At 38.6% G+C, this 25,382-nt stretch overlaps 1 protein-coding gene across 1 annotated transcript in view; it reads left to right on the top strand.

Annotated features, from left to right (window-relative positions):
* Ankrd31 (ankyrin repeat domain 31) overlaps window positions 1–25,382 on the top strand; it is a 183,395-nt gene that overhangs the window by 33,884 nt on the left and 124,129 nt on the right. The window contains exons 5-7 of the mRNA XM_052159647.1: window positions 13,680–13,756; window positions 20,233–20,276; window positions 23,425–23,991. Of these exons, the coding sequence (XP_052015607.1) occupies window positions 13,680–13,756; window positions 20,233–20,276; window positions 23,425–23,991 (688 nt within the window). The remainder of the gene's footprint in view (window positions 1–13,679; window positions 13,757–20,232; window positions 20,277–23,424; window positions 23,992–25,382) is intronic.

Genomic DNA, 25,382 nt, shown 5'->3' with positions numbered 1-25,382 from the left:
TCATTTCCCTAACTTCTTTCTCAGCCTGCTTATCCTTTGAGTATAGGAAGGCAACTGATTTGCTTGAGTTGATTTTATAACCAGCCACTTTGCTGAAGTTGTTTATCAGCTGTAGGAGTTCTCTGGTGGAGGTTTTTGGGTCACTTAAATAGACTATCATGTCATCTGCAAATAGTGATAATTTGACTACTTCCTTTCCAATTTGTATCCCCTTGACCTCCTTATGTTGTCTAATTGCTCTAGCTAGAACTTCAAGTACTATATTGAAAAGATATGGAGAGAGAGGACAGCCTTGTCTAGTCCCGGATTTTAGTGGGATTGCTTCAAGTTTCTCTCCATTTAGTTTGATGTTGGCTACTGGTTTGCTGTATATTGCTTTTACTATGTTTAGGTATGGGCCTTGAATTCCTGTTCTTTCCAAGACTTTTAGCATGAAAGGATGCTGAATTTTGTCAAATGCTTTTTCTGCATCTAATGAGATGATCATATGGTTTTTTTCTTTGAGTTTGTTTATGTATTGGATAGCATTGATGGATTTCCTTATATTGAACCATCCCTGCATCCCTGGGATGAAGCCTACTTGATCATGGTTGATGATCGTTTTGATGTGTTCTTGGATTCGGTTGGCAAGAATTTTATTAAGTATTTTTGCATCAATATTCATTTGGGAAATTGGCCTGAAGTTCTCTTTCTTTGTTGTATCTTTGTGTGGTTTTGGTATCAGCGTAATTGTGGCTTCATAGAACTAGTTGGGTAGAGTTCCTTCTGTTTCTATTTTGTGAAATAGTTTGAAGAGTATTGGTGTTAGGTCTTCTATGAAGGTGTGATAGAATTCTGCACTGAAGCCATCTGGTCCCATGCTTTTTTTTGGCTGGGAGACTTTCTATGACCCTTTTTATTTCTTCAGGTGTTATGGGACTGTTTAGATGATCTATTTGATCCTGATTTAGTTTTGGTGTCCGATATCTGTCTAGGAAACTGTCCATTTCCTCCAGATTCTCCAGTTGTGTTGAGTATAGGCTTTTGTAGTAGGATCTAATGATTTTTTGAATTTCCTCAGTTTCTGTTGTTATATCTCCCTTTTCATTTCTAAGTTTGTTAATCTGTATACTGTCTCCGTGCCCTTTGGTTAGTCTGGCTAAGGGTTTATCTATCTTGTTGATTTTCCCAAAGAACCAGCTCCTGGTTTTTTTGTTGATTCTTTGTATGGTTCTCTTTGTTTCTACTTGATTGATTTCAGCCCTGAGTTTGATGATTTCCTGCCTTCTACTCCTCCTGGGTGAAATAGCTTCTTTTTGTTCCAGGGCTTTCAGGTGTGTCATTAAGCTGTTAGTGTATGCTCTCTCCATTTTCTTTTTGGAGGCACTCGGGGCTATGAGTTTTCCTCTTAGCACTGCTTTCATTGTGTCCCATAGATTTGGGTATGTTGTGTCTTCATTTTCATTAAGTTCTCAAAAGTCTTTAATTTCTTTCTTTATTTCTTCCTTGACCAAGGTATCATTGAGTAGAATATTGTTCAGTTTCCACGTGTATGTGGGTTTTCTGTTGTTTTTGTTGCTATTGAAGACCACTTTTACTCCATAGTGATCTGATAGGAGGCATGGGATTAGTTCGATCTTCTTATATTTGTTGAGGTCTGTCTTGTGACCAATTATATGGTCGATTTTGGAGAAGGTACCATGAGGTGCTGAGAAAAAGGTATATTCTTTTGCTTTAGGATAAAATGTTCTCTATATATCTGTTAAATCTAATTGGTGCAAAGCTTCAATTAGTTTCACTGTGTCCCTGTTCAGTTTCTGTTTTCCTGATCCATTGAGGAAAGTGCAGTGTTGAAGTCACCCACAATTATTGTGTTAGGTGCAATGTGTGCTTTGAGCTTTAGTAAAATTTCTTTTATGAATGAGGGTGTCCTGGCATTTGGAGCATAGATGTTTAGGACTGAGAGTTCTTCTTGTTGTATTTTTCCTTTGATGAGCAAGAAGTGTCCCTCAGAGTCTCTTTTGATGACTTTGGGTTGAAAGTCAATTTTATCTGATATTAGAATGGCTACTCCAGCTTGTTTCCTGAGACCATTTGCTTGTAAAATTGTCTTCCAGCCTTTTACTCTAAGGTTGTGTTTGTTTTTGACACTGAGGTGTGTTTCCTGTATGCAGCAAAATGTAGGGTCCTGTTTATGTATCCAGTCGGTTAGTCTATGTCTTTGTATTGGGGCATTGAGCCTCTTGATGTTAAGAGATATTAAGGAATAGTGATTGTTACTTCCTGTCATTTTTGATGTTATTTTTTAAATTTGATTGCTTATCTTCTTTTGGGTTTGATGAAAGAAGGTTACTATCTTGCTTTTTCCGGGGTGAAGTTTCCCTCCTTGTATTGGTGTTTTCCTCCTATTATCCTTTGTAGGGCTGGGTTTGTGGAAAGATATTGTGTAAATTTGGTTTTATCATGGAATATCTTGGTTTCTCCATCTATGGTGATTGAGAATTTTGCTGGGCATAGTAGTTTTGGCTGGCATTTGTGTTCTCTTAGAGTCTGCATGAGATCTGCCCAGGATCTTCTAGCTTTCATGGTCTCTGGTGAGAAGTCTGGTGTAATTCTGATAGGTCATCCTTTATATGTTACTTGTCCTTTTCCTCTTACTGCCTTTAATATTCTTTCTTTGTTTAGTACATTTGGGGTTTTGATTATTATGTGACGGGAGGTATTTCTGTTCTGGTCTAGTCTGTTTGGAGTTCTGTAGGCTTCTTGTATATTCATGGGCATCTCTCTCTTTAGGTTAGGGAAGTTTTCTTCCATAATTTTATTGAACATATTTGCTGGCCCTTTAAGTTGTAAATCTTCACTCTCATCTATGCCTATAATCCTTAGGTTTGGTCTTCTCATTGTGTCCTGGATTTCCTGGATGTTTTGGGTTACAAGCTTTTTGCATTTTGCATTTTCTTTAACTGTTGAGTCCATGGTTTCTATGGTATCTTCAGCATCTCAGATTCTTTCTTCTATCTCTTGTATTCTGTTGTTGATATTTGCATCTATGTCCCCTGATTTCTTCCCAAGGTTTTCTGTATCCAAAGTTGTCTCCCTTTGAGTTTTCTTAGTTGTTTCTACTTCTGATTATAGATCCTGGATGGTTTTGCTTAGCTCCTTCACTTGCTTGTTTGTGTTTTCCTGTAATTCTTTAAGAGATTTTTGTGTTTCCTCTTTCATGACCTCAGCCTGGTGACCAAACTTCTCCTGTATTTCTTTAAGTGATTTTTTTTCCGTTTCCTCCTTATTGGCTTTTGTATTCTCCTGAATTTCTTTCACTGATTTTTGTGTTTCCCTTGTAAGGGCTTCTAACTTTTGATCCATTTTCTCCTGAATTTCTTTAAGTATGTCCTTCGTGTGTTCCTCTACCAGCATCAAGACCAGTGATTTTAAATCCAAATCTTGTTTTTCTGGTGTGATGGGGTATCCAGGACGTGCTGTTAAAGGAGAATTGGGATTCAGATGCTGCCATATTGCCTTGATTTCTGTTAGTGACGTTCCTGCGTTTGCCTTTTGCCATCTAGTTCTCACTGGTGTTAATTGATCTTGTTGTCAATGCTGGACTCACCAGTGCAAGCTGCCCCTTCCTAGCTGGCCTCTGGTGCACAGCTGACCTCCTGCACTGCCTGGAGACAGGGTGCTGTGGCCCAGGCTGTTCAGATCCCAAAGCAGACACCTGAAGGCTCCTGCCCGGGGCCTGCTGGACTCACCAGAGCACACTGACTCCTCCCAGCTGGCCTCCTGGGTGCCCCTCTGGCCTCTTGCAGGACCTGGAGATGTGGTGTTGTAGCCCAGGCTGTTCTGGATCTCGAAGCGGGGACCTGAAGGCTCTTGCCAGAGGCCTCAGGACTGGAACCTAAGCTCTGTGGGGCTGACCCACCGGAGCACTCTGGCTGTGTCCTCCCAGTCTGCCTCTGGGTGCACACCAGGCCTTTTGCACTTCCTGGAGACCAAGTGCTGTGGCCCAGGCTGTTCAGATCCCAAAGCAGACACCTGAAGGCTCCTGCCCAGGGCCTGCTGGACTCACCAGAACACACTGACTCCTCCCAGCTGGACTCCTGGGTGCCCCTCTGGCCTCTTGCAGGGCCTGGAGATGTGTTGTAGCCCAGGCTGTTCTGGATCCCGAAGCAGAGATCTGAAGGTTCCTGCCAGAGGCCTCAGGACTGGAACCTAAGCTCTGTGGAGCTGATCCACCGGAGCACACTGGCTGTGTCCTCCCAGTCTGCCTCCTGGTGCACACCAGGCCTAGTTTAAAAACTTTGAACCCACCGAGTGCAATTAATGCTGCCCTTGTGCTCGTGTGTTTAGGGTCATCAGCTGGGCCATGGACAACCTTCCAGTAGCCATCCTCCTAAACAAAAGTGACTTTCTCCCAACACCCATCAACTGCCTATAGCTCCCCAAATAGTGCTAAGACCTCAATAATCCCTCTTCCCTCCATGCTAGAATTTTAAATTGTCTTCATCTTCTGCAAGTTTTATGTAGGTACCCACCTATGCTGTGGGCTCATGTGTGTAGTAGTCATTTCATATCCAGGGGACAGCATGTCAGTGTTTGATCTCCCCTGAGCCTTGGTGCAGTTACTGATAGAGGTGTCCCGTCTATGGCTGAGCTCTCACAGTTGCTTTTGCCAGCATTTTGAACAGGGATGTGTTCCTATATTAATCACTACCCACTGCTGTCAGAAGCTCCAGAAAACTGTGTTCTCATTTCCCATGATCTTTTTTTAATAATAAAAAGACTATATTGACTTAGAAACATTCAGAATGTCAACAACTACAATTTTATATTTTTCAGTTAAAGAGTGCTATTCAGTCAACAGAACAATTATCTTTGTATTAGTTGTATCAGAGACAACTGGGGATGAAAACAAACAAAACAAAAACCCAAGTAACTACCATCCTCACATATAATTAACTCATGCAGTGCACCAAAACAAATTTTCATGTCTGTTTACAACTCCCAGACTTCCCAGGCAAGGTTTGTGCCCTTCTCAGCTTCTTTCAACCTTTCCCTAATTCAACCACAGGGGTCAGCAGCTTCTGTCCATTGTGTGCAAATATCTGCATCTGACTCTTTCAGCTTCTTGTTGGGTCTCATGGAGTGCAGTCATGCTCGGCTCCTTTTTGTGAGCACTCCATAGCCTCGGTAATAGTGTCAGGCCTTGGGACCTCCCCTTGAGCTGGACCCACTTTGGGCCTGTCACTAGACCTTCTTTTCCTCAGGCTCCTCTCCATTTCCATCCCTGCAGTTCTTTCAGACAGGAACAGTTATGGGTCAGAGCTTTGACTGTGGGATGGCAACCCCATCCCTAATTTGATGCCCTGTCTTCCTCTTGGAGGTGAGCTATATAACCTGCCTCTGGTCCTCCTTCCCTGAGAGTCTCTTACCCTCCCAGGTCTCTGGTGCATTCCGGAGGGTCCTCCCCCCCCCCCCCCCCCCACCCCCCCCCCCCCCCCCCCCCCCCCCCCCCCCCCCCCACAGCCTTACTTAATGCTCAACCATCAGAAATTCCACAGTGTGTAATAAGCAAGTGTTCAAAACATTGAACTTTTGTTACAAATATAACATAGTAGGATAAGTTGGTAGGAATAATGTTGCATGTTACTAATTTTCACCCACTGGCAAACTGATTCATAGACTCCTCACTGTATTCAATGCACAGAAATCTTTTGACTGACTCAGTAAACTAAAGTTTGGCTTTAAACTTTAAACTTGCTTAGGTATGGTCCTTGAATTCCTGATCTCTCCAATACTTTTTTTATCATGGAGAATTATATATATATATATATATGTATATATATATATATATAAAATAATGGTGTGCATAAAGGTATTCCTAAGTTGATTGAAAGTGGAATTATGAACATTTTCTGATAAAATTGAAGATTTACATGGAAAATATTTCTGATGAAATTGAAGAACTATATAGAAAAACATGTTAAAATGGAAGATTATCATGGAAAATTATACAGATAAAATGGTAAGCATAGAAATAATTCTAAGTTGATTGAAAGTGGAATTATGAACATTTTCAGGTAAAATTGAAGATTTACATGGAAAATATTTCTGATAAAATTCAAGAAATATATAGAAAAACACAATAAATTTGACTGTTTCAACATTTTGTGATAAAATCAGAGATTTACCTGGAAAACATTTTTGATAAAATACAAGAAATACATAGAAAAACATGTTAAGATTGATCATGAAAAATAATGCACATAAAATGGTAGACATAAAAAACATTACTAAATTAATTAAAAGAGGAATTACAAACATTTTCTGATAAAATTAAAGATTTACATGAAAAACATTTCTGTTAGTCTATGTCTTTTTATTGGGGAATTGAGTCCATTGATGTTAAGAGATATTAAGGAATAGTGATTGTTGCTTCCTGTTATTTTTGATGTTATTTTTATGTTTGTGTGGGTATCTTCTTTAGGGTTTGTTGGAAGAAGATTACTTTCTTGTTTTTTCTAGGATGTAGTTTCCCTCCTTGTGTTGGCATTTTCCATCAATTATCCTTTGTAGGGCCGGATTTGTTGTAAGATATTGTGTAAATTTGGTTTATCATGGAATATCTTGGTTTCTCCATCTATGGTGATTTAGAGTTGCTGGGTATAGTGGTCTGGACTGGCATTTGTGTTCTCTTAGGGTCTGTATGAGGTCTGCCCAGGATCTTCTAGCTTTCATCGTCTCTGGTGAGAAGTCTGGTGTAATTCTGATAGGTCTGCCTGTCTTAGTCAGGGTTTCTATTCCTGCACAAACATCATGACCAAGAAGCAAGTTGGGGAGAAAAGGGTTTATTGAGTTTACACTTCCACGTTGCAGTTCATCACTAAAGGAAGTCAGGACTGGAACTCAAGCAGGTCAGGAAGCAGGAGCTGATGCAGAGGCCATGGAGGGATGTTTCTTACTGGCTTACTTCCCCTGGCTTGCTCAGCCTGCTCTCTTATAGAACCCAAGAGCACCAGCCCCAAGGTGGAACCACCCACAAGGGGCCCTCCCCACTTGATCACTAATTGAGAAAATGCCCCACAGCTGGATCTCATGGAGGCACTTCCCCAACTGAAGCTCCTTTCTCTGTGATAACTCCAGCCTGTGTCAAGTTGACACACAAAACTAGCCAGTACACTGCCTTTATAAGTTACTTGCCCCTTTTCCCTTACCTCTTTTAATATTCTTTGTTTAGTGCATTTGATGTTTTGATTATTATGTGCCAGGAGGACTTTCTGTTCTGGTCCAGTCTGTTTGGAGTTCTGTAGTCTTCTTATATGTTCACGGGCATCTCTTTTTTTTAGGTTAGGGAACTTTTCTTCTATAATTTTGTTGAAGATATTTACTGGGCCTTTAAGTTGTAAATCTTCTCTCTCTTCTATACCTATAATCCTTAGGTTTGGTCTTCTCATTGTGTCCTGGATTTACTGGATGTTTTGGGTTACAAGCAGAACTGGGTTCTGATGTTGCCAAGTAGCTTTAGTTTCTATTGGTAGGGTTCTTATGCTTGCCTTTCACCATCTGGTTATCTTGTGCTAATTGATCTTGCTGTCTCTGGCTGGAGCTTGTCCCTCCTGTGGGCCTGTAAGCCTGTGTCCGTACTCCTGGGAGACCAACTTTCTTCTGGCAGGGTCTGTGCACAGAAGGCTGTAGAGCCACCTGGCTCCCTGGTACAAATGCCAGCCTGAAGACCTCTGTCCCAGCTCCACTGATAGTATGCCCTGTGTGCTCCTACCTGTTCCCCTCCAGAGAGAAGGTGGAGAGCTCACCTCCATGCTCAGAAATGAAAGCTTCTCAGAAGTGAAAGCACTGCTGCGAGATCACTCTCTCCTGGTTGACCATGCACAGAAGGTTGTAGAGTTGCCTGGGTCCCCGGTAAAAAGGGCGGCAACAAGAAGCCTTCCATCCCAGCTGCTCCACTGATCATATGCCCTGTGTGCCTCTCCAATACTTTTAAAAGGAAGGGGTGTTGTATTTGGTCAAATGCTTTTTCAGCATCTAATGAGATGATCAAGTGATTTTTTTCCCTTTGGGGTTGTTTATATAGTGGATTATGTTAATGGATTTCATATATTGAACCAACTTTGCATCTCTGGAATGAAGCCTACTTGATCATGGTTAATGATGGTTTTGATGTGTTCTGGAATTCAGTTTTCCAGAATTTATTGAGTATCTTGCATCTATATTTATAAGGGAAATTGGTCTGAAGTTTCCTCTCTTTGTTGGCTCTTTGTGTTGTTTAGGTATCAGAGTAATTGTGGCTTCATATAACAAATTGGGTAGCATTCCTTCTATTTCTATTTTATGGAATAGTTTGAGGAGTGTTGGTATTAGCTATCCTTTGCAGGTCTTGTAGAGTTCCACACTAAAGCCATCTGGCTTTTTTGGTTGGGAATGACTGCTTCTATTTTCTTAGGGGATATAGTCCTGTTGAGATAGTTTACCTGCTCTTGATTTAACTTTAGTACCTGGTATCTGTCTAGAAAAATCATCCATTTCATCTAGATTTTCTAGATTGTTAAGTATAGGCTTTTGTAGTAGGATATGATGATTTTTTTTAATTTCCTCAGTTTCTGTTGTTTTGTCTCCCTTTTCATTTCTGATTTTGTTAATTTGGATACTCTTTCTTTGCCCCTTAGTTTAGCTATAGATTTATTTATCTTGTTGATTTTCTCAAAGAACCAGCTTTTGGTTTTGTTGATTCTTTGTATAGTTCTTTTTGTTTCTATTTGGTTGATTCAGTCCTGAGTTTGACAATTTCCTTCTGTCTACTCCTCTCTTTAAACTTGCAAATTCAAGTGAATTTTGCATCTCTCTGCTTTTAACATTGGAATTTCTTACTGTCCTTCTTTTAGGGGTTTGACAGTGCTGTATTTGAGAGAAAGTTAAGAAATAAAAGGAATGGATGAAACAGTTAAAAGTTTAATGTTTAGAGACATTGTGGGTGTCTAGACTTAAATCTTTCAGATTTAATTTGTTTTCTGGTCCTTGTAGCTATTTAGTAAACTCCATAGATCTTTGGAATGATTTAATTATATACACTTCACTTTTTACATTGAAGCCATACATTAAAGTCTTTCTGCTTTAGACTTACTTAAATAACTACTGAAGTATTAACACACTAGAAAAGCTTTTTTTAAACAAAAGAGAATCTTACTACTTGTAGAAGTAGTATACCTTCTTAATTCTTTTTTTCATTAATTTATTTTATTTATTTACTTTACATCCATTCACAGGCCCTACTACCTCCTGGTTCTTTCCACTCAGACAGCCCCTCTCCCCATTCCTAGGAGACACCCCCTTGGGTGTCAACCTACTGACATCAAGTAATTGAAGGACTAGGCATATCCTCTCCCACCTAGGCCAGACAAATTGGCCCAGTTAGGAGAACAGGATCCACAGGCAGGATCCAAAACAGATTTGGACAGTCTCCCTCCAGTGTTGGGGTTCTACATGAACACCAAACTGCACATCTGTTACATATGTGCTGGAACCTAGATCCAACTCATGCTTGCTCTTTGTCTGGTGGTTCAGTCTCTGGGAGCCCTCAAGAGTCCAGGTTAATTGACTCTGTTAGTCTTCTTGTAGAGTCCCTATCCCGTCTCAGTCCCTCAAGCCTTCCCCATTCTTTGACAAAACTCCAAGAGCTCTGTCTAAAGTTCAACTCTAGGCCCCTGCATCCGTTTTTATCAGATGCTGGATGAAGCCTCTCAGAGGACAGTTATGCTAGGCTTTTATCTTCAAGCATAACCAAGTATCCTTGATAGTGTCAGGGCTTGGTTCTTGCCCATGAGATGGATCTCTAGTCATTGGTTGGCCATTCCCTCAGTTTCTGCTCCATTTCTGTCCCTGAACTTCTTATAGGCAGGACAGAATTAGGGTAGAAAACTTTGTGGGTGGTTTGGTGTCCCTATCCCTCCATTGGAAATCATGCCCGGCTACAGGAGTTTTACTCCCTGGAGGATCCCCTGTCCTGAGTCTCTGGCATATCCTAGAGACACCCACCCTTGTGGCTTTCCATTCTCTCTCCCCTACTGTCCCTACACTTGATCCCCTTCCCCCATACACATCCCAGTCCTCTCCTCATCCCCTCTTCCACTCAGTTCCCTCCTTCCATTGACCTCCAATATTTATTTTGTTTCCCCTTCTGAGAAAGATTCAACCATTCTCTCTTAGGCTCTCCTTGTTACTTGGCTTTATTGGGCCTGTGGATTATAGCATGGTTATCCTGTACTTTGTGGCTAATGCCCACTTAAAAGTCCTTTGGGTCTGGGTTACTTCACTGAATATGATATTTTCTAGTTTCATTGATTTGCCTGCAGATTTCATGATGTCCTTGTTTTTAGTAGCTAAGTAGTATTCCATTGTGTAAATAAACTACATTTTCTTTCTTTCTTTTTTAGTTGAGGGACATACAGGTTTTTTCCAGTTTCTGGCTTTGAAAGCTGCTTTGAATATAGTTAAGCAGCGGTCATCGTGGCACAATGGAGCATCTTTTGGGTATATTCCCAGGAATGGTATAGCTGGATCTTAGCCTAGAACTATTTCCAATTTTCTGAGAAACCACAAAATTGATTTCTAGAGTGGTTATACAAGTCACACTACCACCAGCAATGAAGAGTGTTCCCTTTGTTCCACATCCTCACCAGCTTATGCTGCCACTTGAGCTTTTGATCTTAGCCATTCTGATGGGCATAAGTTAGGGTCTCAGAGTTGTTTTGACTTGCGTTTCCCTGATGACTAAGGACTTTGGGCATTTAAGTGTTTCTCAGCCATTCAAGATTCCTCTGTTGAGAATTCTCTATTTAGTTCTGTACCCCATTTTTTTATCTTTAATCTTATTTTTACAGTCCAGTCGTTATCTCCCCCTGTCTGCCCTCCAACAGTTCCTCATTCCATTCCTCCATCCCCTGTCTCTAAGAGGATGTCTCCATTCCCAAACCCCAACCACCCCACCAGGTCTCCCCACTTCTTGGGGTCTCAAGTCTCACAAGGGTTAGGTGCATCTTCTCTCACTGAGGCCAGACCAAGCAGCTTCTGCTGTATATGTGTTGGAGACCTCACACCAGCTCATGTATGCTGCCTGGTTTTTGGCTTAGTGTTTGAGACATCTCAGGAGTTTGGGTTAGTTGAGACTGCTGGTCTTCCTGTGGGGTTGCTTTCCACCCCAGCTTCTTCCAGCCCTTCCCTAATTCAACCACAGGGACCCCTGACTTCAGTCCAATGGGTGGGTTTAAGTATCTGTGTCTGTCTTAGTCAGCTGCTTGTTGGGCTTCTCAGAGGGCAGCCATGCTAGGCTCCTGTCTGTAAGAACACCATAGCATCAGTAATAGTGTCAGGCCTTGGAGCCTTCTCTTGAGGTGTGTATTAATGGTGTGCCAGCATTCCAGCTGGGTCACACAAATCTACAGAATCTTTGGCTATGATCAGAAGAGTCATGTTGCAGGATTAAAATTCCTCTACAGATCTCCTCAATGACTCTTCTACTGTATTCACTTTGGGGATCCTATGTTTTCACCTTGGGAGGCTAGAATCATAGGCAGGCTACCACACTCTGAGCATTTTACATAGATTTTAGGGATACACACTAGGGTCATCCAGCTCATGCAGCAGTGTTTTAACTGTTGACCTTCGTCTGCCAAGCCCAACTGCAGCTCTTCTTACTCATTTCTTTTATCTTAGACAATATGATTTTCATTTAAATATTCTAATATATTTCTAAATTATTACTGTCATTTAAAGTTGAATATTAAAGTTTAATGTTTATATTTACATATACATCTATATAAGCCATATAAACAAAAGTTCTTTGAAATCCTAAATAGTATAAGAGTCCAAAGATTCAAAACATTCAAGAACATTTTTGTAAAGTTATCACTTTACCGAATATTAGTAATATATCAATATATTAGCAATACATCAATGTATCAATTTACTCAAATATTAGTAATATAATTTAATGTATAAAAATAAAGAAGAAAAAGGTAAGGAACACTAATATATGATATAATTTAGCTTAGAGAATCATTTGGAGCATCTTATTTTATGCTATTTTTATATATATATATATATATATATATATATATCCATTCGTATGCATGTTTAAAATTTTTTTATTTAGTATCTTCTTCATTACATTGCCAATGGTAAAACCTTTCCCAATTTCCCCCTCCCAAAAGTCCCCCTCCCCAAAGATTCCCTACCCTTCCTCCCACCCTCTGCTTCCATGTATATGCCCCTCTGCCCAACACACTCCCACCTCCCCCCCAACTTCCCAGCCCCCCCCCCATCCCTTTCCCTTTTTTGGGGCCTCTATTGAGCCTTTACCTGGCCAAAGACCACTCCTCCCACTGATGCCCAACAAGGCATTCCTCTGCCACATTTTTGGCTGGAACCATGTGTACCCCTTGGTTGATGGTTCCGTCCCTGGGAGTCTTGGGGTGTCTGGGTGTCCAAAGTCATAAGCTGGGCGGTGGTGGCGCATTAAATCCCAGCACTTGGGAGGCAGAGGCAGGCAGATTTCTGAGTTCGAGGCCAGCCTGGTCTACAAAGTGAGTTCCAGGACAGCCAGGGCTACACAGAGAAACCCTATCTCGAAAAAAACCAATAAAAAAATTTTTAAAAAGCCACTGATATTTAAATTTTTTATAGATTATTTTACGGTTAGGTTTTTAAATTTTAAATAAGTAGTTTATTATAATTACTTTCTTATATCATTGATTTTTTAGCATAACTTTTTTAATTTTACAAATAAAAGTGTCTGTTTATTTGGTTTGTTTTAAACAATGTACACAAAATTATTTGCCATGTTATGCAATTAAAGTGCTTTGAAGGATATAATATTTTATTGTATAACTTATAATTTGTTGAATTACTCATCATTGGACATTTATCTTGTTTGTGATCTTTATCTTAACTATTTTTAATATTTAAAAGAGACATTTGTTTATTCAGTCTATGTCTTAATACTCTCAATACAGTTATTGAAATTAGAGAAGGAAATTCTTTTGTTGATTAAAACCTGTGGATTTATCTTGTTTACAGTTGTTTTATTCTTCTCAGGTATGGTATTTTTTCCTGTTGGCTTCACAGAAATTATTCTGTTTGAAGGCTTAATCAACATTTTCAAACTAACTTTTATTGGCCACTTTTGGATAGGAGAAAAAGCTCTATTTTTTATTCTTGCATAGGATTTAAATAACAATGCATAATACATTAAAAACTATTGTTAAAAGCACCCGAAGCAAGAAGATTTTTTTATTTTAAACAGGAAAATGCCCTTGTATTCATGCAGTAAGTTACTATGAAGAAATAAAATAGCTGACTGATTGCTTTTTTCATTCAGTTTTTAATTACCTCAAAGTAGAGTGTCAAAATTGCAGAATAGACATGACCTTTATTTAGTTTTAATCCTCTTTCAATATTTTTCTTCCCCTTTATATTTGCTATGAAATACAAAAGTAGGAAATAATAGCTGAGACATTTATTTCTCGCATGGCATCCGCTTCCATTAATACTCTAATACCAAACCATCATTTGAAGATAGTGCCATTTTCTCTCAGCTAGCCACCCTTATTTGGTAAACAGTCATTAGAGTAATGTAACCAAAATTGTTTTCTTTGCATTTAAAAGTCTGTTTTTGTTAATTATTTTTTTAGAACTAAAAAAGAATTCTCAGCATTCACTGTGTCATTTCCTCACCCTGAAGTTTCATGGAGTCACCAAAACACTGGAGGTAAGCTTTCATGAACATCAATACATATGAGAATCTGTAAGAGTAGAAGATGTTCTTCATATGAGTCCCCAAACAACTGAAGCAGAAGGAGGGGGGCTACCCCAAAAGCTGTCACCTGTCTGTGGAATATGTTCTTCTAGTTGGACTTCCTTGTCTGGCCTCAGTGGGAGAGGATGTGCTTAGCCTTGCAGAGACTTGATGGGCCAAGTAGGGGGCCTGGTTACCCATTCAGGGCCCATGCTCTCTGAGAAGGGGAGGGAGGGAAGGAAGGATTGTGGGAGGGAGTGACTGGGAGGGGGGAAGTAAGCAGGATGTAACGCAAATAAGTAAAAAAAAAAATGAATGAATAAATAAGAAAAAAAGAGAAAAGGACATCATTAAATATGGATTTATTTTCAACTAGGCTTGTGTTTGAAATCAAGTTGTTGCTGACCTTTAATTGTGTGTAGACAACCCATTAGAGAAATAGGGCAGTTGCAATTTGTATCTATTGTTATGATTTGTACTCTTCAGTTTTGATTTTGAGGAATTATATTTGAAAATAATAATTGCTTTGTCTCTTTATGACCTTATTACAACTTTTCTATGCCTCACATAGACCCATTTAGCCATTTTTCCCCTTTGATATTGAGGTATTTTGCTAGTGATATTTTGACTACTGTTTCACAGTGGAGTAAATATGCACAGTGGTCAGTGATTGCAGTAGTGAATTCTTGAGTGCTCTGTGCTCCCAGCAGGTGTGCTGCACCTGCCCAGAGCTTTATATTTTAATATGCCTAATTAGCTTAGTGGTCGGGCACTTCCAAAGCCTCCCTTGGCTATTATATACTCCCCTGTGGTATTCCTGAGTTAACACGTTTTAAATCTATATTTTATCTTTGCTGCCCTGTTTCTGTCTGGGCAGCCCCCCACCCCCCACCCCTTGCATGGGCCCACTTTCCCTTTGCACCTACCTTTCAGCTGTCTTATCCCGGCTTCTTCATGGCTTGGTCTGTTCTACTCCCCTCTCATAGCAGATTCCCTCAGCTTCCCTCCCCCCACCACCCCCGCTGCATTTCTTGCCCAGGAATCCTAAAAGTCCTGCCTATCCATTGGCCACTGGCTTTTTATTGACCCAAGTCAAAAAACCGACTTGTCAGGGACTTGCAGTGGATGTGCAAATTCCCATGTAAGCACAAATCAAACCCCTAACAAGTGATGCCTGTAAGAAGTGGGTACAAGGACGTGATAAAACAACTGTTAACCTTTATAAACTTCTACTTTATATTACTGTATTATTATTTTTGCTATCACCTACCCAAACATGTACTTCTAGTACCTAGTTTTTAATCTGTTATTTTTCATATTTCTAATAAACAATTATTGAATGCTGTATAAATGCTGTATGAATGCTAAATACAGGATCACTTACCTGTCTTAAAGCATGAAGATATCAAGTTGTATCTGATGGATGTCATGCTGAAAAGCAAGGACTTTTTCAAGATGTCTGTGATACAAAATGGGTGTTACTGTTCTCCATCACAACAACTATACCAAACTGTATTCCTAATAGCTTTACAGTAAGAATATTTAGCATAGAATAAATTCTTGGTATATGTGATGTTTTGAATGATGTGCTTATGGGCCCAGTATTCTGGAAGGAATCCATCTACAGTATAGTAGGGTAATCACAATATCGTACTTTACTCTTGGTTTATTTGTTATTGTAGTTGTTGGTATAAGGATCGCTTCATTCATTGATGCTGTTGCTGTGAATATGGTTGTTGATGAAGGTGATGATGTCTCCAGTTCTGACTAGCTTAGTGCTGTTGGTGATGATGAAGCAAACAATGGTGTTGTCAGAGAGCCCAAGCTCTCAAGCAGAGGCAGCCACTCCCCTTCTTGTCTTTCCCAATAAATCTCTTATGTGAGGTTTGTTGTAGAGTGTGACTTTGTGGTATTCCTTGGCTCCTGACTGCCAGGATACCTTACCCCTCAGAGATGTAGACTTACACTCTAACCACAGTATCTAGTGCCTCTAGAGACTACATGACCAGTCAGTCCCGGGTGAATTTGATGGGATTGGGGTATGCACTGAGGATGTCTTTCAATGCTACTTTCTTGATTTTTAGATTCTTGACCTTGGCTTTGGTATTTGGAGAGACAGGAATTTCCTTCTTATGTTTTTTGTGCTATTTTGGTGGAAGGGCTTAAAATAAACATTTCTTAGCATTAATGTGTTCCAGTAACATAAACAAATAAATAATAGTATCTCATACTAGCATTATTACTTCAGAATTTGTCTGATAAATTATATAACCATTGTAGTTGGGTATGCTTTACCTTTATAAGACATTTGCTGTTGGGCTCAGTTGGCAAAGTGTATGCTGTTGTGTGAATATGGTGACTTGATCCCCAAAAACCCAATAAAAAAAGCTAAATGTGGGAGAGGTGTGTCAGTGTTCTTCCAGAGTACTCAGGTTCAATTCCCAATATCCACACAGTGGCTCACAACCATCAGTAACTCTAATTACAGGGGAATCTAATACCTCTTCTGGCCTCTGTAGACTCCAGGGATAGACATGGTACACAGGCATACATCCATGCAAAACACCCATATACATAAAAAACAACTAAAGCTGGATTTGGCACATGCTTGACATTCCAGTGCAGAGGAGATGGCTATAGGTTGGTCTTTGGGGCTCACTGGCCAACCAGTCTAGCCCACTTAGCTAGCTCCTGGTCTCATAAAACAAGGTAAATGACTCCTAAGGATTGATACACTGTGTCAGATCTAGTCTTCAAAGACAAGTGGACTCACATATGCCAACATGAATATGCATGCCCCCACCCCAAGTTAAAACAAGGTTTGATGTTATACAAAGTTTAATCCTATTCAACTTGTAGTTTTTGGTGTCTAAAGAAATTTCAGCTTGTAATCAGTGTTTAAATGTTAAAGGAGTAGTACTTTTTCAAGTTTTCATGTGTTAGGATGTGTGTGTGTGTGTGTGTGTGTGTGTGTGTGTGTGTGTGTGTGTGTGTGGTTAGAGGTAGAGATCACGTATCTTTCTCAGTAACTGTTCACCATATGTTTTGAGACTGGGTCGTTCACTGCTTGTGAGTTTGTCTAGATTATCTAGCAAGCAAGCCCTAGGAATCCTCCTGTCTGCAACCAGCTTTTATGTGGATGCTGGGGATTGAACGCAGGTCCTCATGTTTATACAACAAGTATTTTACTGAAAGAGCCTGGGCCCCATTCTCCCTAACCATATTGTTTCTTTGAAATATTTAATTTTCAATGAGCTAATATTAGTATAAGATACTTTTATTAATTATCAAGCTTTCTAAATGGCAGCTGGTATTATAAAATGCTAGTTTTTTGTGATGAAATTGTTAAAGACAATATCTTTATTTATTGAGATATTGTTCCTTTTAGTTTTCTGTCTTTTATTCTTCATTACTTTTTATTTATAAAGTTTTCTTTATTATACAAAGGAATTGTAAAGAATTTTTCATTTTTTAATTCTCTCAAGAATCTAACCATTTAATTAAGCAAAGAAAAAATACCCTCCCTTCATAGATAACTAAAGATATGTTTCATTCATAGTATTAACACTTTTTATTTTATTTTATGTTATATGGGTGTTTTGCCTTCATGTTTGTATACATGCAGTGCCCATGGTGCTGGGCACTACTACTATCCTAGTAGACAGTAGGAGATAGAATCAGACACCCTGGGACTGGAGTTAGAGATGGTTGTGAGTCACCATGTAGGAGCTGAGACTTGGGTTGTCTCAAAGAGTAGCCAGTATCCTTAATTACTGAGCAATTTGTCCACCCCCAGTATTAATATTTTTAATAACTTAAGGTATGGGTTGTAGAACTTGTCATTGCTGCTTGATATGAAAGGTTCTAAAAGAATAATAAAATTAAATATTGGTTCAAAAAAATAAAATATTGGCTGACTTCCACTGGTAATCTTGTGAAAGAGTAGAATGCCATTTTAATCTTCTCTTAAAGTAAATATGCATTTATCTATCTATCTATTGTGTATGAGTGTTTTGCTTGCATTTTTGTCTGTACTACATGTTTGCCATTTTAATCTTCTCTTAAAGTAAGTATGCATTTATCTCTATCTATCTATCTATCTATTTATCTGTCTATCTACCTATCTATCTATTTATTGTGTATGAGTGTTTTGCTTGCATTTATGTCTGTACTACATGTGTGCCTAGTGCCTATGATAGCCAGAAGACAGTATCAGTACATTAGGACTGGAATTACAGACACATGTAAATGCTAAATGCTGAGAATTCAGTGTAGTAGGTCTTTTAGACTAGCAATCAGATTTAATCTTATTTATTTTTATACTTTTAATTATCAAATATCTACATGAAGCAAAACACTGAAGACCAAAACAACTGAAGCAGCCACTTCCTACATTATCCCTCTCCCTAAGGAGTGGGAAGTGGGGTTAGGGGTCAGCCTCAAGATTTTTGGATGGTGTAAAGTTTAGCAGGTATATTTATGCGTAGTTTCTTCCCTGTAAACCTGTGTTGCCTGCAAGGCTGTATTCTGAGATTCAGTAGATAATTACTTCCTATTTTTGTTAGCTATGTAGATTTTGTCTATAATCAGAAGAAACCACAAGAAAGAGACTATTTGAAGCATCAGTGAGATGTGAATTCTACCCACAGTAGAGCCTAGATGATCCCCTAATTCCTTTTGGTACCACATGAGGTATTCACATCTAATTCCAGATAACTAGAATTCATTTAGGCTATATTACTTATGACAGAGGAGATGGTACCTCTAAGAAACAAGTTATAACTCCTTCCTCTCCAGTTATAAATACTTTGAATAATCCAACAGAAATAGAGAGGTTTGTTTTTAGCTAAACTAATTACAAATAGTTACAATTCTTGTTGGATTCACATTGTTTACCACTAATTGGCCGTTAGACCTGGGAGAGTGGAGACTGAAAATGAGAGGGACTAACGTCTCATGCAATAGCCAACTCTATTCATAGTATCAGATAGTTTATACCCTGAGGATTATGAAAGGTCACATGAGTAAGTTTCTCAAGAGTTCAAGCTATATGTAATCACAAGAACAAACTTCATATGGCAAAAACATGTTTTTCCATAGAGGAATATAAACGAATATCAATAGCCAATTGTAGTGAGTAATTTTAACTCATTCCTATCATCCACTACACCTGGGAGGAACAAGAAAGTAGGTTCCCCAAACAATTCCAAGTTCATATTTTTGAAGAAACATGACTCTTTTGAGGTTCACAAGACTCTTGTTTTCTTGGCGTTTTCTCCCAAGCACTTAGAATTTTCTTTGCACAACTCCAACTCAATTCATTCCTGAACCCTGTTTCAACATAATTCCCCACCCCACCCCTTCCTCTTTGAAATGAAGAACCAAAGTGTATGAGAGAACCCTGGCTAGTCTTGATCTCATTGTGTAGCCTAGGATGACTTTGACCTTCTGACCCCTCTCCTCAGTGCTGGGTTATAGGCCTGGGCTGTACTAACACTCCAGGCAAGGATGTGGAGAAAGAGAAACACTCCTCCACTGCTGGTGGGATTGCAAGATGGTGCAACCACTTTGGAAATCAGTCTGGTGGTTCCTCAGAAAAGTGGGCATGACACTTCCGGAGGACCCTGCTATACCACTCCTAGGCATATACCCAGAGGACTCTTCAGCATGCAATAAGGACACATGCTCCACTATGTTCATAGCAGCCCTATTTGTAGTAGCCAGAAGCTGGAAAGAACCCAGGTGTCCTTCAACGGAGGAATGGATACAAAAAAATGTGGTATATTTACACAATGGAGTACTATTCAGCCATTAGAAACAATGAATTCATGAAATTCTTAGACAAATGGATGGAGCTGGAGAACATCATACTAAGTGAGGTAACCCAGTCTCAAAAGATCAATCATGGTATGCACTCACTGATAAGTGGATATTAGCCTAGAAACTTTGAATACCCAAGACATAATCCACATATTAAATGATGTCCAAAAATAATAGAGGAGTGGCCCCTGGTTCTGGAAAGACTCAATGCAACAGTATAGGGGAATACCAGAACAGGGAAGTGGGAAGGGGTAGATGGAGGAACAGGGGGAGGGAAGAGGGCTTATGGGACTTTCAGGGAGTGGGGACCCAGAAAAGGAGAAATCATTTGAAATGTAAATAAAAAAATATATCAATAAAGAAAAAAAAAAAGAGTTCAAGGAGTATGAGGTGTAGAACCCAGGGCAAGCAGTCTACCAGTTTTGCTATATCCTCAGCCCAAGAAATGGAGAGGTTTATTATTTTCTAAATATCAAGTTTATATCAACAAATTGATATATTTAGAAGATGCTTGATATATCTGTTGAATTATTTAAGAAAGCTCAAGTTTTAGCTAGACAGTGCTGATCGAAGAGAGTATTCTCTGTGGTTTAATAAAGGTTGAATAAATACATGTATTTCTGTTCTAGGGCCTGAAGCTGAAAATTGTGAAAATTTGCCACACTCAGAAAAGGTTGGTTTATGAAACCAAGATTGGCTTTGTAGATTGTGAATTTAGATTTTTAAAAATCATGTTGATTAAACTTTCAAGTGGATTTATACTCTTCTAGGTGATAATCTGACTAAATCACATCAATAGCTAGAAACCTATTCTTTTTGTAGGTTTTTGGGGAGGACATGTTGATACACGGTCTTTCTTTGTAGCTCTGGCTGTCCTGGAACTTGCTCTGTAGACCAGACTGGCTTTGAACTCAAAAATATCCACTTGCCTCAGCCTTCAGAATGCTGGGATTAAAGGTGTGCACCACCACCACCACCACCCAACTATAATATTTTTGAAACTATAATATGACTATCATTTTTCCTACCTTTTCCTCCCTCCAACCTCTTCCCTGCAAGTACTTTCTCTCTCTCAAATTCATGGCCTTTTTAAAAAAAGTGTTTTTACCCTACATATATGCCGACCTATAACTCCCAACACTCAGAAGGGTGAGAAGTTCAAAGTTTAAATTTATATGTGTGTATGAGCTCCTGTGTCTCTGTTTCTATTGCTCAGTTTGTGTAATGTTACCAGTATGGGTATGACCTCAGAGCTGACTCCCTGGGAAAGACTATTTCTTCCACTCTTGCATTTCCCAGTTGTCTGTAGTTCCTTGCTTAGGGTTGAGAACCCACAAACTGTCGCTTCCATGTTAACATGCTCAGTGGTGTCATCATTGCTCAGATCTTCTTCTTGGTGAGACTTTCTGGGTGAAGCCTCTCTGACATTCCTAGGAGACACAGTCTCCCAGAAAACTCCCTGATCCTCTAGCCTTGTAATCTTTCTTTCCTCTCTTCTGCAATGATCCCTGAGCCTTAAGTGCAGCTGCTGGTATGTGGATCTATTGGTTGGGACTGGGTACGCACAATCTTTTGTTCTCCACATTTTAATCAATTTTGTTTTTCTGTAATTTTTCTCATTTTATTGCAATGAGAAATTTTTGATGAGGGGTGAGAATTACACTTATAAATATTTAAAATTTTAGGAATTATGCTGGTTTAAAAAGTGGCAAGTGTAGTTTCTTGTTTAAGATCCATGACTTACTAGCTCTGGATAATTGTCTAGATTTCTAGTACCAGGAAACTTTTGTTGAACAGGCCTTATGTCCAACTAGAGAGCTATTGGTTGCCACCAGAGTATGAGTGCAGGTACTGCACCCTAGGGTTATTGTGTCTGTCATGTTGGTAGTTGTAGTTCATAGGTGTCATCCCTGGGTAGGATTATTAGTTCCTTCCCTGCCTTGTAACCTTGTGTAGTGCCTTCTGGTATATATTCTTCCTGATCTTTAATAATTTTGGTAATTTTGATCTGTGTTCCTTACCCACTATGACAAGTCTCTTATACTTTATTTAGAGGAGTGTTAAACATATTACATATACCTAGATGATAGAGCATAACCTTTTTGTTCTTAAGGTCAACCTCATCTTTTAAATATTCAAGCTTGCATTCTCATTGTCTTGTTGCTAATGTTTTTCAAGGGCTTGCTTTGTCTTTGTTTTCCACTTGGAGTTGTGAATTGGCTCTGCCTACAGTGAACTCAAACCGTTCTCAAGATGCCAGGTCGCTTCAGACCTCTCAGGCTCACCCTATCTTACCTGGCTGCATCGTCTCCGCTAAGCCTCTTACAGATCCAGTTACCAAAAGAGGTTTTGTTGAACTTACAAGCCAGAGGGTAGGCAAGTAGGGATAAAATTTTGAGTGGATGTGGCTTCAAAGGCAGCTCTTGTTTACATCGATAAAGTACTGACAGGTGTTTCAAAGAATTATCGTGAGAACCAGGAGCAATGACTTCTGGCCTGGCACCTAGTTGTGTTTGAATAGATAGATGTTGCTATTTCCCTTCTTCATAACTCATTCATTCATGCCTCAAGCTCTTCCTTTCCTTTGGATCTGTGGCAGGTAACTGGTAAAATTGATCAAAGTAATTGATTCTTCTCTGATATATTTCACTGGTTATGTCAATATTTCCCAATAGATAATCTGGGAAAAATACTTTTAAGACATATGGAGAGCATCATATCTTAGATCTTTACATGTTTTAAAAAATTTGTGGGGAAAAATTTTATGACTTTTTCTCTCACCAAAATATTTTTAAAAAATCAGTAAAATTCTCTATTGCCTCCCCTTCCCTGAAGGTTACTCTTACATATTATTCCTGGTACACCTTAGTGTCTTGGATTTAAAAAACATAAAATGACTAAATAGCAGGGAACCCTTGAGATGTGACTCAAAAATGAGTAGGATTCATTTCTTAGATTTCTTATCTTAAAGAAAATTATAATTATCATTACAAATAAATGAAGGTATCCTATTAGGCTCTGTATGCTAGACATGGGATAAAATGGTGGTACATAGAATTTATTATTTTCTTACTTCTTTTGTTCAACATAGAACAAATTATTAGCAATCTCAGGAGATGATAACGCATGCTGCCAGTGAGGAAGTGGATATGTTGTGGGGGAACAGCCAAAGGGATTGAGAACATACATTTCAATACCTAGAAAGCACATTATTTTCCTGAGTAACATAGTAGCTAATTTGGATAGCAACTTTAAAAGTAAATCTAACATTGGATGGCCAAAAATTTGACTCTAAATTAATGACTCAAGGTTTTAAACAACAAAAAACCTTGAGTTATTAATTTAGAGTCAGGATTCATAAAATTTCATATACTTGCATCCTCATTTCTTCTGTTTTTCTTTCTGATTTCCTGTTCTTTTCTCATTTCCATTTTAATATTCATTCAAAAGGTGAAGTGATATTAATTTTGTAATTTTATGATGGATAGAAATATTTGGCAAGAATTTTATAGCATTACTTAAGCTGTGTCATATTGAGGTCATTTGTTAATTTAACTAACTAGAATGTCTGTCTGTTTTGTTAGAACAGATAATTAAAGCTTAGTTGAAGAGAATTTGTCATCTGTGATCCAGCAAATGTTGCTCTTGGTCCATTACCCACTCTTGGTTAAATATTTAACCATGTATTCAGGCATTATTGATTTCATACAGGAAAGTAATATAGATAAAGTAGAAAGTTGGTAAAAAATAAATTAATATCAAAATGAGTTCTAAATCTAAGTTTTAATTTTAAATACTGCTTTGTTTTATGTAATACACAGGAACTAAGTGAAAGCTCAGAGTCCCCTGAAGTTAGTCTTCTCTCAGGGACTTCTCTTGTGGCATCTGATTTGGTTGCATTAAAGGAGAAGTTAACAGAGCCAGTGAAGACCTTAGCAGTGCCAAGCACATTTTCTGAGCCTGGAAAGGAAGTAACACAGACTATGACATCTAAAGAAACCAAAGATGAAGAAAGCTCTCTTGAAACATTTGTGTCTGCTGTAGAAAAGTTACTAGAATCACCAGAATGTACCCAAGAAAAAATGCTGCTTGAAATAATGAATGACTTCAATCCTCAAGAATTTTTTAACACATTGAGTGACTCCTTGAGTTCTGTATCTGTCCCTTTGAATGCCTTGTCAGCATGCGATAGAGATGTACTAGAAAACAAGGCTGATGCCGTGTTGCCAGCTACATTGCTGGCAACTGTCAACACCTTGCCAGGTGCTGATGTGGGACTCATCTGTCAAGGACAAGAGAAAAGCAACAATGTTAGTGGTGGAAATGGATGTTTAGAAGCTCATCCCACCATGTCTCAGATAGATGAGGATTGTACACAAATAGTACAGGTGAATTTGCTACCCTTTATTTAGATAGTCCTGGTTATCCAGGTTGTGGAACAACCATCTATTAGTAGGACAGGTGGCTATACAAGTATGAATATCTGAAGCTAATTTTTGTAGTGACATGTAATAATCTTTAATGTGTTAACTTTTTATCATCTCACCAATTACCAACATCTAGAAGATATTGGTGAAAGATAACCTTCATGCATAGGAAAGAATTTCTTACCAGAAATTTCTCTTTGTTTATAATATTGCTATATTTACCTGAGTACAGAGTAGCTACTGAGCCCTGTAATTGTACATGGGATAATTTGGGCTACTAAGTGTGGAGGGAAGAATTAAGCCTTATTTGGAATATGAGTAAAATGCCATAGCTTGTGGTTTTAGAATTCCTATAGCATTATGCCTGGAGGCATTATGTAACAGGCGTCAGGTTCCCTTTTCATGTTGTCAGTTTGTATTCTCATTATTATAAAATTAATTAAATGCAAGTATGGTAGTACATACTTGTAATTAGAGAGGCTGAGGCAGCAGGGTCAACAGGAGTTCAAGGCCAGCATAGGGCCTTAGTAGCACCTTGTCTCAGATCAATCAAAACCAAAAAGAACATACCATATATTATAAGATTGTTTAACAGTATGGTTAAATCTTCTATAGATGTACTCTCTAAAAATTGTTAACAGTTTGGTACATCTTCAATAACTTCTATTCATTGTAACTTTATTTTATTCAAATGAGACTGTATATTACAGGATATATTGCAACTTATTTTGAAATATATGTTGCTTATATTTCTAGTTTGAAAAAATTTAGTACTTTGAAATCTTTTATGATGTGATACATAAATATATTATATAAATATAACTTAATCAACTAATAATAATAGAAACTTAGATTTCTTTTATTTCCTCTTAGCTATTAACAAAATATTCTATGTACATCCCCAGGAAGATTTAGAGAAGACGAGTTTTTGTTGCAGCATATAAACCTGGAGTAATACCAGTGTAGTCTGTCTGTCTCCCCTCAGACAGATACTAGGACTAAGAAACAAAAACAGAAATATTAATCAAGGAGATAGTGGGTGTTGGTGGCACATGCCTGTAATCCCAACACTCTGGGAGGCAGAGACAGGCGGATTTCTGAGTTCAAGGCCAGCCTGGTCTACAAAGTGAGTTCCAGGATAGCCAGGGCTATACAGAGAAACCCTGTCTCCAAAAAAACAAACAAACAAAAAAGATGATTAAACATTTTACTGTTCTAGTATAAGAAAAAGGACTATGACTAAAATGTAGAAAATATGATTAATATTGATAAAGTAAACACAGATTTTAGCCAGTCTTCAAGTTTAGGATGAGAAACCTTTGAAATAGAAAGAAAATTCATCTAGAATGATT

This window comes from Apodemus sylvaticus, chromosome 16 (genome assembly GCF_947179515.1).
Source record: "Apodemus sylvaticus chromosome 16, mApoSyl1.1, whole genome shotgun sequence".
In the NCBI taxonomy this organism is placed as follows: domain Eukaryota; kingdom Metazoa; phylum Chordata; class Mammalia; order Rodentia; family Muridae; genus Apodemus; species Apodemus sylvaticus.
This window is presented reverse-complemented; position numbering and strand designations above follow the sequence as displayed.